At 44.0% G+C, this 23498-nt stretch overlaps 2 protein-coding genes across 8 annotated transcripts in view; one reads left to right on the top strand and one right to left on the bottom strand.

Moving 5' to 3' along the window:
- The window catches only part of LOC131690554 (titin homolog), a 163426-nt gene that overhangs the window by 87066 nt on the left and 52862 nt on the right, over nucleotides 1–23498 (top strand). The gene's annotated exons all lie outside the window — the stretch shown is intronic.
- On the bottom strand, nucleotides 11789–12142 carry LOC131676204 (uncharacterized). Its single transcript, XM_058955325.1, has one exon. It carries the CDS (start codon nucleotides 12140–12142, stop codon nucleotides 11789–11791), a length of 354 nt encoding a protein of 117 aa, XP_058811308.1.

Here is a 23498-nt window from a genome sequence, read left to right on the forward strand (position 1 = left end):
ACACGTGATGTTTGTAGCTCTCGCAATTACAACCACATGAAGCATCAAGAAGTTTAGAATCCGCAAAGAAACGAAAGCCGGGGCGAAAAAAAAGCTTCTCTCAACTGGATTAGACCCGGCGAGCAGATATATTATCCTTTTAATAGCCTCGACCCAAACAACTTCCTCATTTGTGCGGGATTTTTCCTAACAAAAATTTTTGCATGCTGCTCTCTCGCGTCGACCAGAGGAAGAACAAGTAAGTTCAAGTTCATAATGTTCTATAGTCGACTCATCCCGCGAGTCATGCCCTCACTAACCCCTCCTCCTCCTCCTCCTCCTCAACATGCCTTTAATTCATCAAGGCGCGTTCACGATGGGATCGGTAATGGATGGGAAAATATCGCAGAGTGGATTCGGTTCGCGGCAGCTGAAGGAAAATGATGCAGCTCGTTTATGGCCGTGTCGGAAACATTACAGCGCCTGCAGCGATTGGAGCTTTCGGCAAAACTTGACTCACCCGGTGTGCGCGTCTGTGTGTGTGTGTGTCGGAAGGTAGTTCAGTTGAATCTTGAGGAACGAATGCAGCTATTTGACTTCTGAGCTGGTTTGGTGATCTGACTTGAAACTACGAGCTGGTCGAGGTTTAGCTCTTTTGGAAACTGATATTCGCACAGAATTAAAAAATAAATTCTTTTTGGTTTGCTTTGTTTGGTTTTTATAATTTAAAATTCGACTCGATCGGAATCAATACAAAATAACATAAAATTTTGGAAAATTCGAAAATCTACTTATGCTGAAAATGCATTACTCTACGGTTCGGGACTATTCCAGGAGCCAAAAAAACCCTACTCTAATCCGAGAATTCATACAAACGATATAAAAAAGCAATCGATTTTGAAAAAAAAAAAAATAAAAGAATGCGAAAAATTTAGGTTAAGTAAGTCTTCGTAAAAGTTGTACATTTTTAAGTATACACACATCTTTATAAAATATACCAAACTCGTCGGAATGATATTTGATAAAAATATTTAAAAATTATTCTATTTGGACTTGTCCATAAATAAATTTTTCGATACATTGAAAGTAGCGAAGACAGTGACTTGGCGTCTTCAGCAAACATGTTCGCGACAACAATCTGCGCAACTTTGCTGAAGAGCTCATAACATTTGTTAAAAAAATTTAGTTATAAAATCTCAATTTTAGGGGTATTAATAACTAAAAATACAACATCAGAAAGGCGTCACATTTTGATTAATCGTACCGATAACACCATTGTACAAAGATATCAAAGAAATGTATAAAAATAGCTCATGATAAAAAGAAGGAAAATATCCACAGAGTGTTTACACTAATAACTTCAAATATTGTAAAAGTGTAAACATGATTTGATTTACTATAATTAAATCATGTTCGTATTCAGGTTTCTTAATTGGTCCATCCGATCCACTGACCCTTCCACAAAGTAGCTGTCGGCCAAATAGCGTTCTGTCTAGCGGCATGCGACCAAATGACTGGACACCATGGCTTGCGATTTTATATGATGCTTTTGAAGTTTTTCAAATCAAATCGGTTTTGTTTCAAGAAATTAACAAAAATAAATTAAAATTTTTGCGTGTTTTATTGATGAAAAGTCTGTGGTAAACAAACAAAACATTCACAACCACTTTAGTTTTAAATGGGTTAAAGGTCTAAAACCAAAAAAAATGAATTATTTGTTTAATTCGAATGGTGGGTCCGCTCCCGTCAAACCTTTGTTAACTAAGCAAGGGCCCGGAAATCGACAGTCTTCATTAGCTCTATCACTCACCAAAGTACGATGAATAATGAGCTAAACTTAGACACCAGACGATAATAAAAACCCGGGCCTAGGTACCAGGCAGGGAAAATTAAATAAATCAAATGTTTTGGGTTTAGTTTTAGAATCAGGACGCGATCACTGTCGCCAATGCGATAATCAACTGTTCTTTCTGGAAAGTCATCAAATCCCAGGGATAGCATAAGGGCCGAAGTCCCAAGGGTTGCAGGTTTGAATCTTGCCTCTGGGGAGATTTTTTTTACATAACTGCTTTCGCTTAACTCACCATTTCGATCTGCTTTCTGCGTTGGATACCACCAAAAATTCTTAACGATAAGCAGTTTTTCGCACGTATTTTTCTCACTTAGTAGACCCGGACGAAACTTGTACGAAGGTGTTGACAATGCAGTATGGTAGCGCGATAATTTCGCGGCTTCGAACCTCGTGTAAGTAAGTGTAAGGAAAACAATAGATATATTATGTTACAGGATTAACTTCTTCCCATGTCTTTAATATTTTAATTTTCCAAATCAGTATCTACTCATTCATGTTTTCTGTTTTACGGAAACAGTGGATTTTGTATAATTTTCCTTCAGATGCGAAAATTTCTTCTCTTATGATACTGCGAAAAGATTATGTCTGCTGTTACATTGTCGCGAAAAGTCTACAAACAAACAAAAACATGCCCTTCTTTTGCTGGCCGAAGTAGGTGAAATATTACCAATTTCTGCCCACGAATGGGAACATTTCAAACTCATATAGTCCTAGAAGTTATTATAGAGAACTACATATCTTGTTGGTGTTTTCAACAAAGTTATTGAGAATGTTCCAGAACCGATACTATCCCAATAGTAGGTCAAATTCAGTGATAATAATCGGTAGAAAATTCCTACCACCTAATTTGAGGCAGCTCAGATATCAATGTGAGAGGCACAGAAGTACACATCTGCTCAAAATCGCCCAACATCCGCACGTTCTGGCAGGCAAGATGTGTTAGATGTAGTTCTCTGCGCCGACAGTATTACGCATGAAATGGTAAAGTGGCTCGTATGCAATGAGCTCGTGCCGTCGCTATCTGATCATATATACATTGTCTTTGATTATTTCAACATTTCATTAGATATCGCCACAATCCACGAACTGAGACCTCTACGAAGGAGGCTTGGCGGCTAGACTTCAAAAGTATTTTCTAACGATTGAATCTCTAAGTCACTTGCATAAAACGAACTCACTTATAACAGCAGCATACCATGAGACTTGTCCGATCCGGATTATGCGTGCTTCTAGATAGGCGGATCGAAGGCATACAAGTTGGCTCGTAACGAGACTAGTCGATTAAATAAGTTACTTTTGAAATCGAAAGGCTACCACTGGTGAAAACTTATCTGACGAAGATGAAGGACTCAATTGTCTTTTTGACACACACACACACATGTTCCAGGCTACGCAGCCATCGCCGACAATTTGTTATTCTGAATCATAGGCATTTGGTCGTAGAATTGTGGCTACAGAATCGATCAAATGAGCGCTTGGAAATTTTGCTCCATATTACTCATTCAAAAAAGATGGAATCATGTTGTGATTTTTTGTGTTTCGAATTCATCTCGTTAGTAACTAGCACCATCTGGATGTCTAGTTAGACCATGTATCTAAAGTAGTACCCAAATTAGCACTAGTTAGACACAAAAAATCCAAACAGTTTACACGACACATTTGAACGCCTAAAGCATCTGACTTGTCCCGAGTGATGTCCCGGGAAGCAAATATAGAAGCTCTGGTTTGCTGACGAGAAAATCAAAACGATGCCTTTTGGCTAGGGAACCAAACGCCTGGCATTATGCAATATTAATTCCGAAAAGGGTTAATTGCATTAAACCATTTTTCGCATTAGGTGAACAGGAGCTAATTTAAATTAAGTTGTGATTTGTTGTGTTTCGAATTCATCTCATCAGTAAATAGCACCATTTGGGGGTGCGAACTGTTTGGATTTTGGTGTCTAACTAGTGTTAATTTGTGTACTAATTTAGATACATCTTCTAACTAGACAGATGAATATCTGCAGATGTCCTCAAAGTGGTGTGCTGTCACCACTTTTGTGGAACCTTGTCGCCGATTGGCTTGAAGAGGTTGAATTTCCGATATATGCGTTTTTCTGACATGCAAGTCTTACGTGTTGTTGGACAATGGTGTCTATCAGTTAATCTAAATGACACATCAATGTAGTTTTAAATGCAACGAAGGAATAAAACCGGAGCTCGTTCCTTGACTCTAAATGTTCTGCCCACATTGATTTCAGAATCAAGAGCGCTTTCCAGGCTTTTGGTTAATGCAGACATGCTTTCGGAAAATTATGGCGACTAAAACCCAAGTACATTCAGTGGGTTTAAAAAACAATCGTTTGACCAAAACTGGCATGCCGATGGCTTGTGTGGTGATCGGAAGGAAAAAGTCATAATAATCCAACAACAATTATCAGCAGATTTTTTGTTGGATGACCGAGCAGGTGCTGGTGTCTATTGTCTAATTTTGTGGTTCTTCGAGCAGAAAACTCGATCAAAATGATATTTTTTGCAGTTCCAAGCTATGCAAAATTTACTTCCCAAAGGAAAAAAAATAATTGGATTGAACAAATTCGGACGTGCCTAACATAGATGAAGTCACATTTTTGTGTTCCGAATTTATCTCATCAGTAACTACCGCCAAATTAGCGCTAAGCTAGGCACTAAATCCAAATAAACACACAACTTATGTGAACACCTGAAGTAGTTGGCTCATCGCGAGTGATGTCTCGGGAAGCAAGCACAAAAGCTCCGATTTGTTGATAGGAGAGCGAAAACGAACTCGTAGTTTGGATTTGTCGTCCAGCTGGTTCCAAGTTTCTATTGCACTTTAGATATGAGTGAACAATGACGTCGATTTATCGAAAGCCTTCGACAAAGTTCCCTATCGTTTTGCAGCCGAAAAAATAAAACATCAGTCTGCCTGACTGGCCAGTGCAGTGGATCTGAAGGGCCCTGACGGGTCGAAATGCATCTTTCGACAATTCCTCGGGTGTGCCATAAGGAAGTCATTTAGGCCCACTGATATTCGTGTTATTCATCAACGACCACTGCAAGCTACTTAAGTCTTCTAAACTGATGTACGTTAAGAATTTCAAGGTTGTTAAGGTGATAATATCACTCCTGGGCTGCCGCACACTTCAGTCTGATATCGACCCGGTCACGGAGTTGTGTCAAATCAACAGGATGGAAGTTAACATAGACAAATACTTCCTTCGACTACAGAATCGCATCGACAACCATTCGTTGAATACAATATTTTTAACCCTTTCGAGTGTAAATTTGGAACATAATTTTTCCTACATTGAAATGAATTAGGGTAGATTTGAATTTGAGTGTTGACTGGGATAGATGAAACATGAAATTCTAAAATTAAATTTCAGGTCACATGAATGTGACAAAATAGCACATGCTCATAATAGTGCATTTGGCACGACTTAAAATCTACTATCCAGATTTCGAAACCAAAGATCTCAGCATTTTGGAACAAACGAAATAGCTTTAAATTATCAAAATCGACTTTTTTTAAAGCACGCCTTTTTCACCCACGTTTAAGTTGACCTCCAGCCCTTTCAATATGAGTACTAGACCTTTTCTTGCATAAATATTTGAACCTGCTTTTTCCCTATCAAGCAGAACTGAAAACCGCCTATTCGCGGCCTGTATTAGTATATAATTGTCCGGAAAATTAGTAGCTTTTCACCTTGGTACTGTGAATGAATCTTCAACCCGCAATTTTCAAGGAAATCATGAGAAACAGCACCCGTTCAAATCGATTCATGCTAATCGAAGACCCAGGCCAAACACTCAAGCGCATCGCTTTCGAGAGCCTTCCCCCGAGCCAAAGTAGGAATAAAAAAAAGTGTGTCACTAAGCCGTTCTTCATCACTTCCCAGAAGAGCGATGTCAGCGCGTTGTTGTACGTCCAAACATCAACAACTACAACAACAACAACTGGTGCCGCCGCCGGAATGTGGATGTGCAACCTAACCAACTCTTCTGGTATGGTTTAGGAGAAGGAACGACGGTCACAGTACCATCAAACGAGATCTCGGAGACCCCTAGCCTGCCAACCCGGCAGCCCGCCAGCACATTCTACACACTTTTTCGAGGCCGATTATGGGCCGAACATCTCCGCGTGTCGTCGTCGCCGTCGACGATAGATGCTTTTCCCTCTTGTTCAAGGCAGCAACCGGACTGACCAAGGGGAACTGGACAGAGTGTGGCTTCTTCAACCTCGAACCGCACTGGACCGGAACGGGACTCCTCGGGAGAAATTGGAGGCCACGCGGGGAGTTCGCACATCTACCCAGTTTCCTCTCCTTTCCTCGTACATAAAAACACACACACTAACATGATCTCGCATCGATCCATTGGCCACATTCGAAAGCATCCGCCTTTCCCGGGGAGGAAGCAAGTGATTATATTCACATTCGTTTATATATATACATATAGAAATAATGGTAAGGAAAGCGTTCTCTTTTTTCCTCTCGCACACATATCGGGAGGTCGGGCTCACAAGTCAGCGAACGATCGCGAGATCGCAAGTATGCTGCACTTAGCGCACAGCACGGGTTCAAACGCGAGCCACCCTCCCCGCAAATCCCACCAACCAGCCCCAACCAACCAAGCTCGGGGAGTTCTTTGTGAAATCACCTAAAAACTGTAAGCCGAAGCCGAAGCCAAAGACCGGACCGAAGAAAGTAAACATTACATCAGCAACTAGCGGCGGATCGGTGGGGGAGGGTGAGGGCTCCTCTCCACCTTCATCACCATCAGGTGTACAATGACACATGAGTCACATGAACATGATCGATGCTGCATCCGCTCTCGCTGCACACACGACGGTTAAGACGACAGCGACGATGACGACGAATCATGAGGTGTTTTGTTTGCTCAACCGCAGCAAAAGATGGTCATCCCAATAGGTCACCGCATTCCAGGAAGGAATTTGTGAAAGTTAGAAACCCTGCTGCCGCTCACCGTGTGTCCTCCTCGGTCGCACACATCCCGCAAGAACCGTGGAAGATTGCAGAAAAATAAGCATCTCACCGCGCACCACTGGCATACCGGGACCGGGTGGGTTTTGAAGCAGCAGGCTCAACCTGCTGCTACCGCCACGAGATTCCACGTGCACCTTCGTGACCGTCATTATTCCGGCAGGGAGACTGGATGGAATATTAAAATTTTTTCTCCGCGCGCGCATGCCAGCAAGCAGTCGTCATCTTCTCATTCTTCTTCTTTAATGTAGAAGTAATTAATTCGTTTGGATTTACATACGCAAATTGTGGCAAATTCATACTCACTACCAGGGAGGGATACGGACTGGATAGTTGGCATGCGACAATAAATGAGAAGCGGGGCGATTATGCACACACGTGACTTGATCCAGTCCCGTGAACGGGATGGAATGTGCTGAGATTCGTTCAAACAAATGACAAGGTCCCTCTGTAAAATTCTGCAATTCGGGAGAACACTTGAAACCTCACTTCACCAAACCGTGACACAGAGGGACGGGGAGGTGTGGTTTGTGGACAAGCGGAAAAGCGATGATCGATGGCATGGGAAAATTTTTGCCTCTATCGGTGAAACTCGATGCTGATGATGAGTGAGAAAGTGTGGAACCAGCGGGGAATGGCTTTAGGTTGTTCTTAGCTGGAATGGGGACTTTTGAGCTCAGAGTCCTCATAGAGGAGACAATAGCCACTCGTGGTGTACTCAAACCCCAGCAAGGTGGTCAATAGGATTGCAGCACTAGTTGAGCAATAGTCCTGTATACTAACATTTGGCTGTGAAGTCTGTGAAATCTTAAGTTCAAATTCCTCAACAGAATGTAGTTCCAAGGTTTTCCTTGAGCTGTTGACAAAAAGCCTGTTGTATTCTGAAAAATAAAGCTACAAAATGTTTACAGAAATCAAATTATCACGATTGTTACTTACTTGTACTGGTAACTGTAGATGACAATCGAAACTTCTCGCCATTGCATATCAGCAAACATTCAGGATCGTGTTCACAAATATATATTATTCTTTCTCAATAATTTCTATTTTCTATCGTATTCAGATACTCTCCAATATTATAAAGATTATACTCACATTTAGCTGCTGATAGAATTTCTTCCCAATATCAAATGTTGGGCCTTCCGTTCTCTTTTATAAGTTCAGAAACTTGAAAAAGCCTCCAGTTCCAACCCTGTCATGTCCGGTTACGTCGGAATAAGACGAATCCTGTCCAGAAAACAAATGGTGCCATGTTCTGAAAAACCAACAAAGTTTATTTTAGGTATTTTTCTTCAAATTTGTGGTTCCATTTCAACGCAATCGTGTTCCATCCTATCTACAAGCTATAGCCAAAAAATCCAATCACAAGCTGGTATGGAAGCTACTTGGTGACAATTGGAAAGTGTGGAATCAGCTGGGAATGGCTTTAGGTTGTTCTTAGTTGGGAATGGGTGCTTTTAAGCTCAGAGGAGCAGCGATAAACGGCTTTCAGCAAAAGCGACTTTTTTTTCTCATGAGAAAATTAGCTGAACGAAGTAGGCTATGAAAGTAGAAATGTCAAATTACACGGCGCTTCTTCAATAATTTTCAACAATAAGGTTGGATTTTTGTGTTTCGAATTCTCCTCGTCAGTTGCTAACAGAAATAATTACCCTCGTCGATTAAAGTTGGAGCTCCTGTACAACCAGGAACCAGTCTCGACCAATCGTTTAATCGTACATATAAATTGTGTATCAGTTGTGGATTCTTTCCCAATCAATCATACTAATCGACCCTTTCTCTCTCTTTCATTTCAGGTAATTATCGATTCCAATCCATCCAACTTGATTAGTCAGTCACTCTCATCACGTGAGTACACCTGCGCCAGAAACCAAAAAAAAAAAAAAAAACGAAAGAGTCGCTGTCGATTTCATTCGCCAAATTAACCTACTTCGGACGATACTCTTAGCCACCGCCGGCCGTCCAAACCGGGCTCGTGTGACATCAACATCCCCGCATTTATTTAATTCACATATATGCAAGTTGGAAGATTTAGAAGCAGCAGCAAAAAAAACCAACTCTCTAGCAAGCTCGCGCGGAAGTGAAAGTAATTTTTCTATTCCGAACCAACCGAAATAAAAAGTCGTTAAAACCAAAACACACGCTGCACATACCCCAAAATCTGGGCCACTTCTTCGAGAGACCACTCGGGCCAATTTCACCGCCTCCGGACGGCCACATGTGTGTCCGTTCCAAACTGCCGCCCGAAATTCAAGTTCATCCCGCGTTGCAATTCTTACCACCACCAACCTGTTCCCTCCTCCTCCTCCACCAAACCCGACGAAAATCGGCACTCGGTAGAAGACACACAAAAATCCACCCCCGTATCGTTTCGCGCCATTTTTTTCTTTCGTCTGTTTAGTTTTATGACCGCGTGCTGTTGCGCGTTCACAATTCTAGACACTTTCTCAATTGCGGTTCGCCGGGGCGCGGCGCGCGTGGTGGATCAAGACCTAGCTGCCCCATCACGTAATCACTTTTACTGCGTTCCCGGGCATGTTTCAAGCTTCACTCGTTTTACCGCGTCCTGAGGCGACGGGAGTACCGAACGTTTCATTGAAAACGGCCGGATTTTGGAGTAGTGCACGATAACCCGAATCATTTTGATGCCGACCTACGGCGGTGGTTAGTTAATTGATAAATTGGATCTCATCTGTTTGTTGAGGTTTGTTTTTAGCAGCTCAATGGCAGCGAATCTGGTTCTTGGGTCTTTGGACGGCACACATCGATTTGCGCATTACGCGAGTACGTACGTGGATATTCGAACGCGTCGTCGTCGCGATTGTCAAGTGCGTGGTCCTTAACGTGTGTTGGATTTTGGTTGTGTGATTAACAGAACACAACATACGAAAAAAATGCGGACACTTGCTCTTGAGGATGCAAGGCGCGTTTTGCCGGACGGCTTATGTATGTGTACTTTCATCATGGGTTCAACTTAGCAGAAACTTCAACCGCGAACGCAACAAATTAGTCCAGGGTCCGAAGTGGCGATGAGTGGTGCGCTGTGTTTTGAAAGAGCGGTGGTTGACGTTCGCAGTGTAGCCAAGTAATGGTGATCGAGGCGGGAATTGATTCGCTTTGGTTGCGTTACACTAGTTGAGCCATGTGCAGACTTGACGGATAGGTTAATCGGCCTTGAGGAACTAATTTTGTGTGTGTTCCGGAATTCGGGACCATGCACTCAAGCTGTATTCTAAATCTTAGAGGGAGTTACTTGAAATAGTTTTAACAAAAGCATTTGTAGTCAAGGCTCGAATTTTGAAAATTGATTCAATCATTGGATTCATACTTATTGAAGATCGAAACCCACTGTCCCGGTGAAGCTGAAGTCTCAGAATCAACGTAGATGCACAATGCCTAGTAGCAGACGTTGATGTATTTATACTCTGTGTCGAGGCATACTTTAGGAGTAGCACTATTTTGTCCCTGAAAGTATCGCTGAACGATGGTGATACATGGGGGCCAGTACGCTCCCGGTCCGCCTTAGATAGCTTCAAAAATACTGGCGTCCTCCTTCAAGAATGCGAGTAATGTTCCTTCCTGTACTGAGTTGTTCGATAGGGTGTCCCGAATCGAGGACAGGTTGTGGAGTTGCCGCAGACCTTCGAGCTCCCAGCAATTTAGGAGTAGGTGCTCTACCATGAGTCGTGTACTGCAAGTCGAGCACATTGGAGGGTCGGCGCGGATGATGTTATGGGTGATCTTCGTGTGTTCTTTTTGTTTACTCCGGTTTTCGCGGTCTGTCCATTTCACGAGATCTCTTTTTACCCTCTGTGGGTAGCCTCGTAGGTTCCTCCAGTAAAAGCGATAAAATGCCCGGAGGCTTTCACTTTGAATGTCCTAATAACGTCAGATGATGGGACCTCTCTGGGCAACAGTTACCGCGAATTACACTGTGCCCGGGAACCCAACATGTGGTAGTAAACGGGTCGCAGGATTACTCTATGGCTTGAACGTAGGACTTCCCCGATTCCAGTGTTTCCAGTGCTTAGATGACCGAGAGCGAATCGGAGAAAAGCACAGCCGGAATATCTTCAGGTTTCTTGCTGATGACAATGGCGATAGCGGCTGCTTCTGCGTAGAAAACTGAGCAAACAGAGGGTAGATAACGGGCGAGACCCTCTCCAATTTCGCTCACGCCCTCGCTAAGTTTCAAACCTTCAGTGTAAATGTGCAGATGATTAGGGTATTTGCGTTCAACCATTTGGAGGAATTTAGCTCTAACAGTACTGGGAAGGTTACCTGCTTTGGCGGATACAACCAGATTACTGTCTAAGTTTGGGTCACATTCGTGCCAGGTGCGGTTGCGGTTCCGATACAGCTATTGTAGGGAGAGGCGTATTTATCTAAGAAACCAACGGCTCGTTTCAGGACAGCTACCGCCAGTGCCCATCGGTAGAGAAGTACGCCGATCTCAACGCAGGCAGCTTCGACGGGGGTGCTGTGCAGTAGATTCTAAGCCAGTCTGACTGCTCCGTGATGCAACGGTGACAAGATATCTACTAATCCCACTAAATGGCGACTTGTTATCTCGAGGCTGTAGAACAGGCGACTATGAATGAGGGCCTGGCTGATGTTGAGTGTGGTTCGCCTATTCCACTTCGGGTTACGCGAGCTGATGGTGCGAATAGGTCGTTTTCTACTTTCGCAGTTCTTTTTCACTTGTCGGAAATCGGGAGAAAAGTCATCTTCCTGTCGAATTTTAGGCTCCTACCGGAAAGAAACTACGGTTCCAGCAAGTTTGACTGGCCTGTTGGTGGCTACACGATGGGAGCTGCAGCAGTGCGCAATAGCGCATTTTGGGGCCTGAGATACTGAAACCGACTGAATCAGCCCACCGACCGACAGCATTCACGGCTGCCTGTAGCTTCAGTCTTGGGCGACCAATTTCGGAAGCGTGGCAAAAAGGGAGTTCATGCTGTGACTGCCAAGGCCGACCCTTGGGGGATCCCGTTGGCTTCCCGAAACAGGTTCGACTGCTTATCTCCAATGTCTACCCTGAAACATCGGTCACTGAGGTACTGCTTGAGGAAGCAGCCAAGGTTTCCGCTAACACCCCATTGGTGCAGCTGGCGAAGTACTCCTTCACGCCATACCGTGTTGTAAGCATTGGCATGATCTAGCATGGCGATGTCTGCATGCAAGTCGTTGGTTATAGCGTCACTTACTAGATGAATTCCTGTGCCGAGTCCCTTGCGGAATGCGAACTGTTGATGGTCGAGAAGCTCTTGTTCGTCAAGGAGGATCCTCAGGCGTCTGTTTACCATTCTTTCCATCGTCTTCCCAATACAGGGGAGAAGACTGATGGGTTGGAAGTCATTCGGGTTCCTAGTTCCCTCGCATTTCTTTGGAATGGGAATCACAACTGGTCCAATACTTTAGTTTAGACACAATTATTTGGTCCGCTACGATTGTAAACTGTGAGGTTAGGGCGGAAAAATGTTGTCCCTGTGCAAGCCTTAACTTTGATTAGGAGAAAAAATACCCCTGAACCAGATTTTTCTGGGTTGGCTTTGACACACATAAGAATGAGACAAAAAAGGTGCATGTTTCCTCTTGCTCGCTTTTGTTGACGGTGACGTGAAGAAGACAGACAGGTACAGAAAGACTATGCATCAAGTCGGACAATTGGTCCTGATAGGTCTCCTCAGCATGTATTAAGTAGCTCGGTGCAAAAAAATTCATAAGCAATACATGCTTCTCAAAATGTACGGATTGGCATCTGCAATTAACACTATCAAATCTCCTTGTGAATCTGCAGAGCGCCAACCAACCTGCATTTGTCGCCCTGGGTATAAACCCTGATCCGGTGGTTCAGTCATCAACCATCATCATCAGCTACTAAACTCAATATTTCTCGTGAGTTACGTATTTCGAAAGCTGCAATAGTATTTACCGAAAATTAAATGATGTTTTCAGGTTGATTGAAGCTCTTACTTACTTGCTGTGGTAAACGGTGAATCGAAGTCTCGTTGTTGCACTCTATGAAATATTCAGCATCCTGGTCGAAACGATACTTTTTCTCAACAATTTCTATTTTCTATCGTATTCAGGTACTCTGGAACATATAACTTTTATTATACTTACATTCGACTGAAAATAGCAATATGCTTCCCATCTGCCAAAACAATTCCGGGCTCTGGATTTCACGCTGTCTTCGAAAGCTCCGAGCTTCAAGTTTCACTTAGTTCCAATCTGGCCTCGCATGTTAGAATAAAACGAACCGTATCCAGGGACAAATTTACTCCAAGTCCTAAAAAGTATCAAAATTTATTTAAGGTATTTCGGTGTTTCAATATAGTGCTCCATATTATTTACAAGCAATATATAAAAAATCCAATCAAAAAATGTTTGGGACATGGTTAAACGTTGATTAGTAAATATTATGAATCTAAAATTAAAAAAATTGAAGCTGTTGACAAATGTTATAATTAAATTACTGGTTATCGTCCTTTTCAAAACTTTTTGGCTTTGATTTACAGTATTCAGTCGGTCACAAAATTGTTGAAAAAGATTCCGCGTTTGAGGTTGACTCAGAAATTTTTGATTGACCACAGCTGGGGAACGTTCAGGCGGTCCACGTGCAATTCCAACAATTCCGAAGATCTCTGTAAAACCAGATAGTAAGCCTTCATATGTCGCCAACATAATTCGAACCTAATTGACCAAAATATTCGTACTCTTCCAAATACACCAGCTACTCTTACTCTGGGTAGTGTATCACACGCTGCCACTTATTGGATCGTTCTCCGAAAACGTGCATTTAGTCCGTGACGCTCATCACCACACGTAGCGCACTGATGATCCAAACCCCGGCATACCTACTTTGCGAATACCGAGCACGTATTCAGTGACTGACTGACTAAGTGGAAACTAAAGAGGGCGAATTAGGGTATCAGTGAATTTCTCTCTTCTGGCGATATGCATTTCGAAAATCTGGGACAAAAGCTACGCTCTGAACCAGATGAATTCCGGTCTAGTTCAAAATCGTTTATCATCTTTTAAGCAGTGGTTTAAGCGTCACCATGGCTAGTGACAATCGCTTCGGATATGTTATTTTTACCAGAAAATAAAACCCGTTGGCGCGAAGGGGAAAGGTGCAGAAATATCGAAAGTAAGACACGGCTGCTCGCAGGAACGAATTGAATACTAATCGCTGGTTTGCCAAACCACACGAACTGTGGCACAGTGGCTACTCCTTCTGTGCCTGAAAGCGCGGTGGTTTACGTCAAACACGTGTAGCTTAAGAGCAGATTAGCAATTCGATTTGCCACTTGCGGGTGTGCATACGTCCATGTATGTGTCTCTCTGTCTCTATCTCTCTGTGGCTGTGTGCCATATTATTATGCATATAAGTACATATCGTGGAGCCGTTTTGTGCCACTTGCCCTTGAGTGAAAATCGTGAAAGAGCGCACCCAAAGTGGGGAGAGATTGAGAATTGCATACCACCCCGTTCGGGACCGTGGCCGGGCCCGAGTGTGGTGTTTGAAGATGCGAAACGCGACCGCGATCGAAAAAAAAACGAAGAAGACGGTGGAAGCGGCGAACGAAAAAATAAAAATGAGGCTACCCCCGAACAACAGACACGGGCGCGCACGGGCAAATTATTATACACACAGAAATTGGCTGTTGTAGCTGCCAGCCGCTACTGGGGAAGGCGCGAGATGGAAATAAGGGTTGCTTTGATTTTCTTTTTTTTCTCTCTACTGGTTTCGAGAGGGTACTTGAGGAAACGTGCCTATTTGCGAGGCTCCCGAAGTTGTTGTTGTTGTTGTTATTGGCAACGTTGCGCCATGTAGCGACTGGCTAATAGACGACTGAACGCGCCTGGTGCTATCGTCGTCAGAATCGGAGGACTTTTGTGGCCAGGGAAACCTAAGCTGAGACGAAGAGGATCTCGAATTGGAACTCTTGACCTAAGAGAGATAAGTTTTGCGCGTTACATACTGCGGGTGCGAGAACAGTTCGGGGTAGAAGCTTTTGGAATCTGTAATAGATGGTGTTTGGTTTCGATTCACTGAATCGAACGCAACCTTGAAATCGGTGAGCTGAAAATTGTGCGTTAGGTGTTCATAATCTTTTGGCTTACAGTGTCTCGCAGCTATAGCAAAAGCTGTCATATTTCTAAATGAGCCGTTTGCTGTTCATCGGTGCTCGATTTTCGAGTATGGATGATTCAACGAACGGTTGCACCTGTGCAGCATCGGCCACTAACCAGAGTTACTTGGTAGTATGGTATTATGTACTAGCTATCAATTGATCTGCCAATTAACTCAAGGTTATGATTCTTCGTCGCTCGCGAGGGGATAGTCAAAATCGATCGAAAATCTATAAATAATTTCAAGGTGGCTGTCAGGAATCGCTGTTTTGACTTACAGAGGTATGATGTGGACTTGGCATTTTAATTAAGTAATATTCTGGGTCATCTAATATCTACATAATATCATAATAAGAACCGAGCTCCAATTCCTATAACTAGGATCATTGAATTATTTGAATTATAAACCAAAAATGGTATCTCGAATATGCAAATATTTTGACCTGAAATTTTTAAGAACTGAAATCGATTCTGTTTAGTCGCCCGTGTATTCCTTTCAAACTCGATCAGAAAAAATCGATACTTCTCGAATTCTTAATCTAGCCAGAACCAGGCAATGATAAATTTGATGAACTCGAAGTTTACCAGAGATAAATAATTGAAAATATGGCCTCCAAATTGTTCAAATGGACCCTCTGCTTCAGTATCGCCCAAAAATTTTCAATTGGCTACACCTGGGATGTCGAGGGGGGAGGTGTAGCCGTCTTGGGACGTCTACGATCTTCAAATGCTTTATCTTCCCCAGCAACTGCTTCGCGTAATGTGCCGAGGCAATATCCGACAAAAGTACCACATCATCCTTCGGTTAGTGCTTTTTCTGTACTGTACACCTCCCCGTTGATCGTAAGTTGCGAAGAAAAGACCGGTTTTGACATAACCTTCTCACTGTTTGTCAGCCACAAGAGGACCTTTACTTGTGACCTTTCCTGGAGATCGAGAAAATTGCAGGTCCCCTGTCAGCCATTACCATCGAGCCTCAAATACGTCTCGTCGTCCATGATCACGACCACGTAGGGCTTCGCAGGACAGACATCCTTGACAAGCCCTTTCAGTCGCTGTATTTCGGTGGCCGTTTGCGCTTCACATACGGCCAACCTCTAACCGGTTTGCGCTCGATTCTCTCACTTTTCGCCAGGAGTCTTGTATATGGACACTTGGTTATATCTGGCCGTCACAAAGTGCGCCACGATGACGGACTTCGCTCCGGGGTGGAACTGGTGGAATTTGTTCTATATATAGACTACTTTATATTTGTTAGATTCGCCGGGGGACCCATCACCAAAAATTAAAAATCTTTTAACTTTCTCTTTTGAAAATGTAAGCTTTAGTACGAAGCGATCGACATTACCTTGAATAATATCAAACCCAAAGCCTTTGCCGCCTTCCGGCGACAGTTAAGCGGATCTAGATCGATCAATGCTCACCTATATTCGTATGTGGGTAAATTTATCGGTACATTCTAAGGAAGATGGCACAAGGCAAATCGTAGAAATGCTTTGGACGGTCTGGATACAGCTGAAGCTCTTTTGATAGAACGGTGACCAATGGGAGGATTTTAAACAGTGTACAATTCTGACATTTTTAGTCCTATTGGAGATACAGCAAAGTGTTCTGGAAGCTTTTGACAAGATGTGTGAAACTTGGTCACTAAATGTTAGCTTAGAATCAAGAACTACACTTGGATTCGCAACAAAAGTGTCCCTCCGACGGTGGTTCCTATAAAGCTCATAATTCGAAAGAATCGATGAATGTTTGAGAGTAAACTACGGAGAATCGTCAGGGCATTTTACGATGGTGAATAACATGAAGTCATGGACATATGAAAGTTTGAGACATTGGACAGAATAGTGGACATCGTTCATGTATAATAGGGAAACTATGGGTCCCAGGTGGCTGCCATGTGTAGCTCCTCAGGTAGTAGTGAAAGACAGGGAAACAGTATCCTCTACTTTAACGGTAAGGGAAGTGCCATGAGAATCGAGCTGTGAAAGATTAGAGTCGTACGAAACTATGTTTGGAATGAATACATTGTTCCTCGGCTACTTGTAGGGGACAAAGCCCAGCACGGTTGACTCGAACAGCTGCTATGTAGCTATCCCCTTTTGAATGCCGGGAAGACAAATAATCTTTTTCAACAATCTACAAAAATCCCGAAGCGCAGAGAGCTGTGTAAGAGGTACGAAGATCGACGTTGCATCTGTATGGCGACGTTGCTTAGTTTTCTACACTACATAGAACTCCAAGAACTGAACTACAGATATGCGACGAGCTCAGATTATCACCTGTAAGTACACTACTGAATTGTTGACGAAACAAATCGCAAACATCTTTAGTGGATTGAGCCTCATTTGTATCAGACATCGTGGCCGATGGTGAACCTGACTCCTTTCTTCGATTATTTATATAATCCCAAAAGACCTTAGCATTGGACTTAGGCCAATTGACACTAGCAACTATTACCCGCTATTAGGGTTCAACTGGGAAAGCCAAAAAAGCGGCCATCTTTGAAATCGAAAAATAGCAGGTTTCCTTCGTTGCCCTTCATACAATTTTCAAGAAAATCAAGCCATGTATTCAAGGCAATGGTAGAGTACTACTGATTGACTTTCAGGAAGGTTTTGCAAACGGTGTGGAAAAAACTGCTGTTTGCCCCTGAAGGCTTTCTCAGTTGAACCTTACAGACGCAGCAAAAAATAAAAATCACTTGACAGTCCTTCGAGACAGACTGACAGTGTTCTCACTAGGCCGTGAATTCACACCCGACCAACTAATGACTAGACTCGTTCAGGCAGCCGAGTAGTATTTTTCGTACAAGTCGCAAACCTCCACCCCGAGCCACCCACTGATGGAAACTGGAGGTCAGTCAACCCATCAAAAACCGCCGCAAAGCAATCCGAATACTGGAAAAGATCTCCGCTAGCCACCACATGAAATAACAAAGGGCTACAGAGTTTCGTTGATAACGAAACCGGGCCAGGAAGGTCTTCGAGGCTTCGAAGATCAAGAGCTGGAATGTGTTTCTCAGAGGAATATCTCCCGATGTTTTCAGTGTTGAGCTTTGAAGGAGAGTGAACGCTCTCAGCGGGAAAGGCTTCTTCCACGGAGTTAGCTGAACCACAACAGTCGAAACCCAAGAAGTTACTAAAGAACTCGACCAACACTTCAACTCGCTATCCTCAGACGCTGCCCTCCCTCCAACCTTTTTAGCACGCTGCAGAATACTTGGAAGAGCTCCCATATCCTCCCCACCGTACTCCGGACAAGACTTCAACAGTGTTCTCTTGGACAGAATTAACCGCGACACTCGCTACCGGCCACGACAAACTCACCGGACTAGCTGACTTCAGCTACGCTACGCTACAGCACGCTCCACCAGAGGCTTAAAGAGTCCTGTTGGAATGTTTGAATCGCATCTGGAATGGCCAATCCATCCCATCCACCATTAGTCTGCTCCTCTACACAGGGAAAAATATAGAGCGAATAGTCAACAAACTACCTCGAAGAAAACATCTATTTTGACCAGCTCCAATTCGCATTTCGCAAGGATTGATGGACTGGAGCCCACCTCGAAGTCTTTAGAGAAATCGTCCGGCGGGCTCTGGTAGAGTATCTACATACCGACATAGCAACATTGGACATCGCCAAGGCCTACAACTCAGTCTACCTCGAGAAGGTTCTCCGGTAACTAGCACCGAAAACCTTGCGAACTACATCAAGGACCACCTTAATAATCGTGTTTTCCAAGTGGAAGTCGGTAGCCTATAGTCCTCCGAAACACACTTATCCCTTTCCGCAGAGAACCAAAAATCTTCGGAATCACGCTGGACCGCCGTCTCACTGATCGCACTTTTGGACAGTCGAATGAGACTACGAAATCTGGAAGCGCCTCATTCGAACCATCGGTGTCCGGCATCCGTCATTGAATAGAACTGCTCTGAACGTCGGCAGTGCGATCATCAATAGCCTAATATTCTACGGTATTGAAATAATCAGCCACAACTTGGACGGGCCTTCTGAGGATCCTTGCTCCCCTGTACAACGGATCAACTCGGTTGGCCTCTAACCGAGCACTCCCACTGAAGCAGCACCGAATATCATACTCAGGCGCGCTCTGGAATTCCTCGAAAGGACTTCTGATAGCACTTGTGCCCATCTGAAAACAGCTCAAAATATATTCCTAGAATACACCGGTATTGACCTCTCAGGAATAGCTCGCCTCCACAGAACTCGAGATCGACCCTGATGCAGAAGAAGTCCGAAAACCAACACCAACCTTTGCAGGTCGCTACGAGCAGGGCTTTCCCCCTAGGTCGCTCAGACCAAATTCCTAGAGCTGATGAACCAACAAATTCCGACCCACGCCCAGATCTACACTGACGCTTCCAAGCTGCAGGAAATAGTCGGAATGAGGGTCTACGGAATAGCAGCTGATCTGGCCTACCGTCTCCCGACAAGCTGCTCCGTTTTCTTGGCGGAAGCTGCTTCCATCAGTCTCGTGATTGCAAGGAATACCGACTATCATTCTGATGGACTCTATGTCGGTCATATCCGCCCTGGAAGTGGGAGCGTCACGAGACCCTTACATACAGGCTATAGAGGACACCTGCAATCCATTGACGATATGGTGGGTACCCGGTTACTGTGGGATCAGCGGGAATGAGGAGGCCGACTCATTGGCTGCCGCGGGAGACAGGCCCGAACATTGCTGACCAAATTAGTCTCATCGACGGATGTCATGTCCCTCTTCAAATCAGAAACCATGGCTCAGTTTATTAGCTACTGGAGGAGCCAACTCAGCCATCTCCAACAAGTCAACAGCCATCTCACGCATATATATTCACTCAAAGTGACCTCTTCCCGCCATCTTCCGAGTATGCCAAACAAGACTCACCCATGGTCAATTGCCTAGATTTTTAAAACCTCCACCAACTACCGTCTTCAATCCGAGACATTCTGGCCAACGACCCGACAAGTGAAGAATTTATTGTCATTCTTGAGACATGCCGAGCTGCTCGAGAAATTATAGGAACCCCTGACGGACTCTTCGTCTCCGGACTACTCTAGAACCCCAAAGCACTTCAGCGAACCACAACGCAACAACCTTTGTCTTTTGAAAATCGCCAATGAAATCTCGGACGAGTGACCAAGTAGGTTAAAGCCCGTAATAAGCAACCAGCAGTATTTTTCTTAGTTCAAAAGATGAAATCTTTGAAGAAAGTTACTGAAAACATCGGTACCAAAGTGCGGCCTTGGGATTTGGCCATGATTGGTCAGTATTTCGTAAGAAAAGATTGTTTTACCCTTCAGCCGATGGTTTTATTTACGATTGACCTATTTTAGTAAAATGTTTTCATTTTCCATCCCAGGCAGCTAATTCAGTTTAAGTATTAAAAATTGGATACGAATAAATGTATGGAACGTGTATCATTATTCCCCAACGGTCAAATAATATCGACATACCCACAAACCACTCAACGCAGCCATCCATCAAAGTCGGACCCTTCCCGAGGGAGGATAAAAAGCCCATTGCCCGATTTCCAATTCTGCCGCACACAAAAAAAACTCAGAATAGCCAACGGAAATTACCATCATATCCCTCAGCAGATCCCTGCCCTGCGGGAAACGCGCAAAACGTCAATCAAATCTGCCTGGCATACATGGACTCCCCAAATGACTTCTTCAATCAAAGCGCTTTTCGGTCTGCCCAAAGCTGCGGCGAATTTTCAATTGCTCCCCCCCCCCATCCCCCTCTTCGGACGAACTCCCCAAAAAGTTAATCCCAACCGGCGGCGCCCTGTATGACAATTTGATCATTTGCCCGGTCTGCATCATCCCTCCCAACCAAGCGGAAAAAAAAGAAAAGATACATCAAAGGGAGGAGGAACTTCCTTGCAATAACAACAACCGACAGAGAGAAAAAAAAAGTTCCCTTCTCTGACGTAGACCCCTGCCGCACTATCAGTGTTCCCGTCGTGCCGCTGCCGCCGCCGCCGCTTCCGACACTGGAGTGAGGTCAGCAAAAGAGAAATCAACCTAAACGGAATTTGTCCGAAAAGTTCGAAACTGAACCACCAAACCACGGGTAGCTGATGGGCCAGAGGAGAGAATGGGAAGGAAAGGGGGTCTAGCAAACTATTCCAGAGTTCCATCGACTGATGCAAGCCCATCCACAGCCGGGACCGGGGACTGAAAGGAGGGCAGAGAACAAAAGCCGGCTGACCAATTCCTTCCTAGACAAGCGTCGGCAATGGTTTAAATTTAGCAGCAGATGAATAGGAGGATGTGAATGCGACAAGGGGCCGGATCATCATCATAACTGACTACTCGACAGGATAGATACGCAGTTGAACCGAGGTCGTGTTTTTTTCCAGTTGAACGGAGTTTATTAGCAATTTGATAGCGTGGGCTATTTCCTCAGCAAATTGGACCTATTTTCATTCATGTGTGGGTATGGATTAGGATAGCGAAAGAACGCTGTGAATTGCTATCTGCAGTAGTCAACCTTGGATACAGTGGAAATAAAAGATCAAAATTAATTGACTGTCCACTGCAAAAAGTATCATAACAAGACTATCAGTCTGGAGATTATAGGGTTATGGTCATTTTAATTAGAATACACCGAACGTCAGTAGGCTCGGGGCATTTTCCGTATTCAAATGAACGTCAAATAGTTAAAAATCCATAACTGCAAATCCCTTGCCGAATCGCAATTTTTTCATGAATTATGCAACAAAATCGGTCTCACTTCCAGCTTTTATTTTGCAAAAAAAAGCTTTTTCCTTCTAGACATGTCAATAGATTAAACGGAAGCCATCTCTTGGAATATAACAATCCACGCAACAGAGAAACCAGACTTTTTCTTTCATCAACAACCATCCGAGCGCATCACCACCACCAAACTCTAGTTAGAAAGAGCTCCGATAACACAAACTTGACTTACGGTGCCTTCCCGAGTACCACAAATGATCCTGTACCTTTCGAAAAACTAGCCAAATGAAAAGAAACTGTTTTCATTTGTTTACCAGTGCTCTGGGGATGGACGGAGTGCGATCGTGGCCACAAACAAGCCATCTGCTGCACCAACATTCGCGCGCCGCCTATTGCCGGGTGGAATAGCCTCTTGATGAAGACTCGGGTAGTATACGGGGGGTTCATTGCACACTGGTTCGGGTTCCCCCTGAGGCCTGAGTCCAAAAAAAAACAACACAACCACAAAGATGGGAAACTCTAGCCGAAAAGCTTCATCATTAAAATGGTTTGGCAAAGATCTGCCGAGCTGATCTGTTGATTTTTGTTTCCATTTCGCACTCACCCAATGCTGGATGCAATGTTATGTGCTGGGCGGAAAGAGGAGCAAGAAAAAGGTCTGATCTCTTGATCTTTGCCTGATCATCGCACATATCTTGTTCCGAGAGCTCCGCCTGAGAGCCGCGCGATCGTAGAGATTAGATGACCACAGCCATGGCAACCGGCAACTTGGAGCTGGAGCTGATTCGCGGGTTCTTAATCAAATCTGCCACAAGAGTGCTTACAGGCGTCCTAAGGAGGAGGCTTTCTCTTTAGTTAAGAATACCCCCGATCGCCGCGCTACTCCCACCCCGGTCGACCCATTTTGCCGGTTGGGAAGGAAATGAGAATTGGGAAATGGTAATAAACAACAGCGCTCTGGGATGGGATGAAGCTGCCCGCTCGGCCACTACTTGGTGAATAGGAGGGGAAACTGAAGAACCGCAGAAATCGTGAAACATGAAAAATGGAACTAATTTCGTTCCCACAATACAAACAACAACAGCACCCATCAGGCTGGTAGTGTTTTCTGCCTTGGTTCTGGCCATCACGTGCTGGTTGGGCCGTTCGGACAGACAATTCCGAACCGGGAGGGGGAAGGGTTGTAGCCGGCTTATGGACCGTCGTTGAGGATTTCGACACTAAATTTGGAGAGTCCGCAATTAACCTAGATTCTCGAAGATTCTATCTGTTGCCCTAGGGTTAGGATGCTGTAAGCTGAAAATAGTTTGAAACTTGTCTAAACTACAAGTGTCCTACTCGTCTAATGATGTTTGAGCTGAAATGATTCGAGAAATTTAAAAAAAATCAGCTTTCTCTTTAAGCTATTATTCTACCGTACTTTCTTTCTCTAAATCATTAGCTGAGCAGAAGACCCTTTCGCGGTGTTTGAGGTCACTATTCATCAACGCCACAAGATTAGTCGGGGGTAAATCTAACCGAAGATGGAAAACTAATGATCAATGCGGAAATGAATTTTGGATCTCGCAAAAAAACCTAACCGAAAAACAAAACGTGGGAGCCGGACTTCTGGTGTTCGCCACTTAAGGTTCTTTGTTGAGCATTATTGTTATTATTATTAGTATTATTATTTCACCGTGTTTCCTCTCGAGTGGAACCCGATTATGGGGTCCCGGAATTATCGAACAATGGCGGGAATCAATTATAGCTCATCCGTTGGTGGAGGAGTTGCGAAAGGAACCAAGTGAGCTAGCTCTAATCGCCGAAGGAATATTC

The sequence above is a fragment of the Topomyia yanbarensis genome, chromosome 1, assembly GCF_030247195.1.
Source record: "Topomyia yanbarensis strain Yona2022 chromosome 1, ASM3024719v1, whole genome shotgun sequence".
NCBI classification, from domain to species: domain Eukaryota; kingdom Metazoa; phylum Arthropoda; class Insecta; order Diptera; family Culicidae; genus Topomyia; species Topomyia yanbarensis.

Excerpts from the sequence above, each read along its gene's own strand:
- LOC131676204 (XM_058955325.1), bottom strand. The coding sequence starts at position 12,142 with ATGGTAAACAGACGCCTGAGGATCCTCCTTGACGAACAAGAGCTTCTC.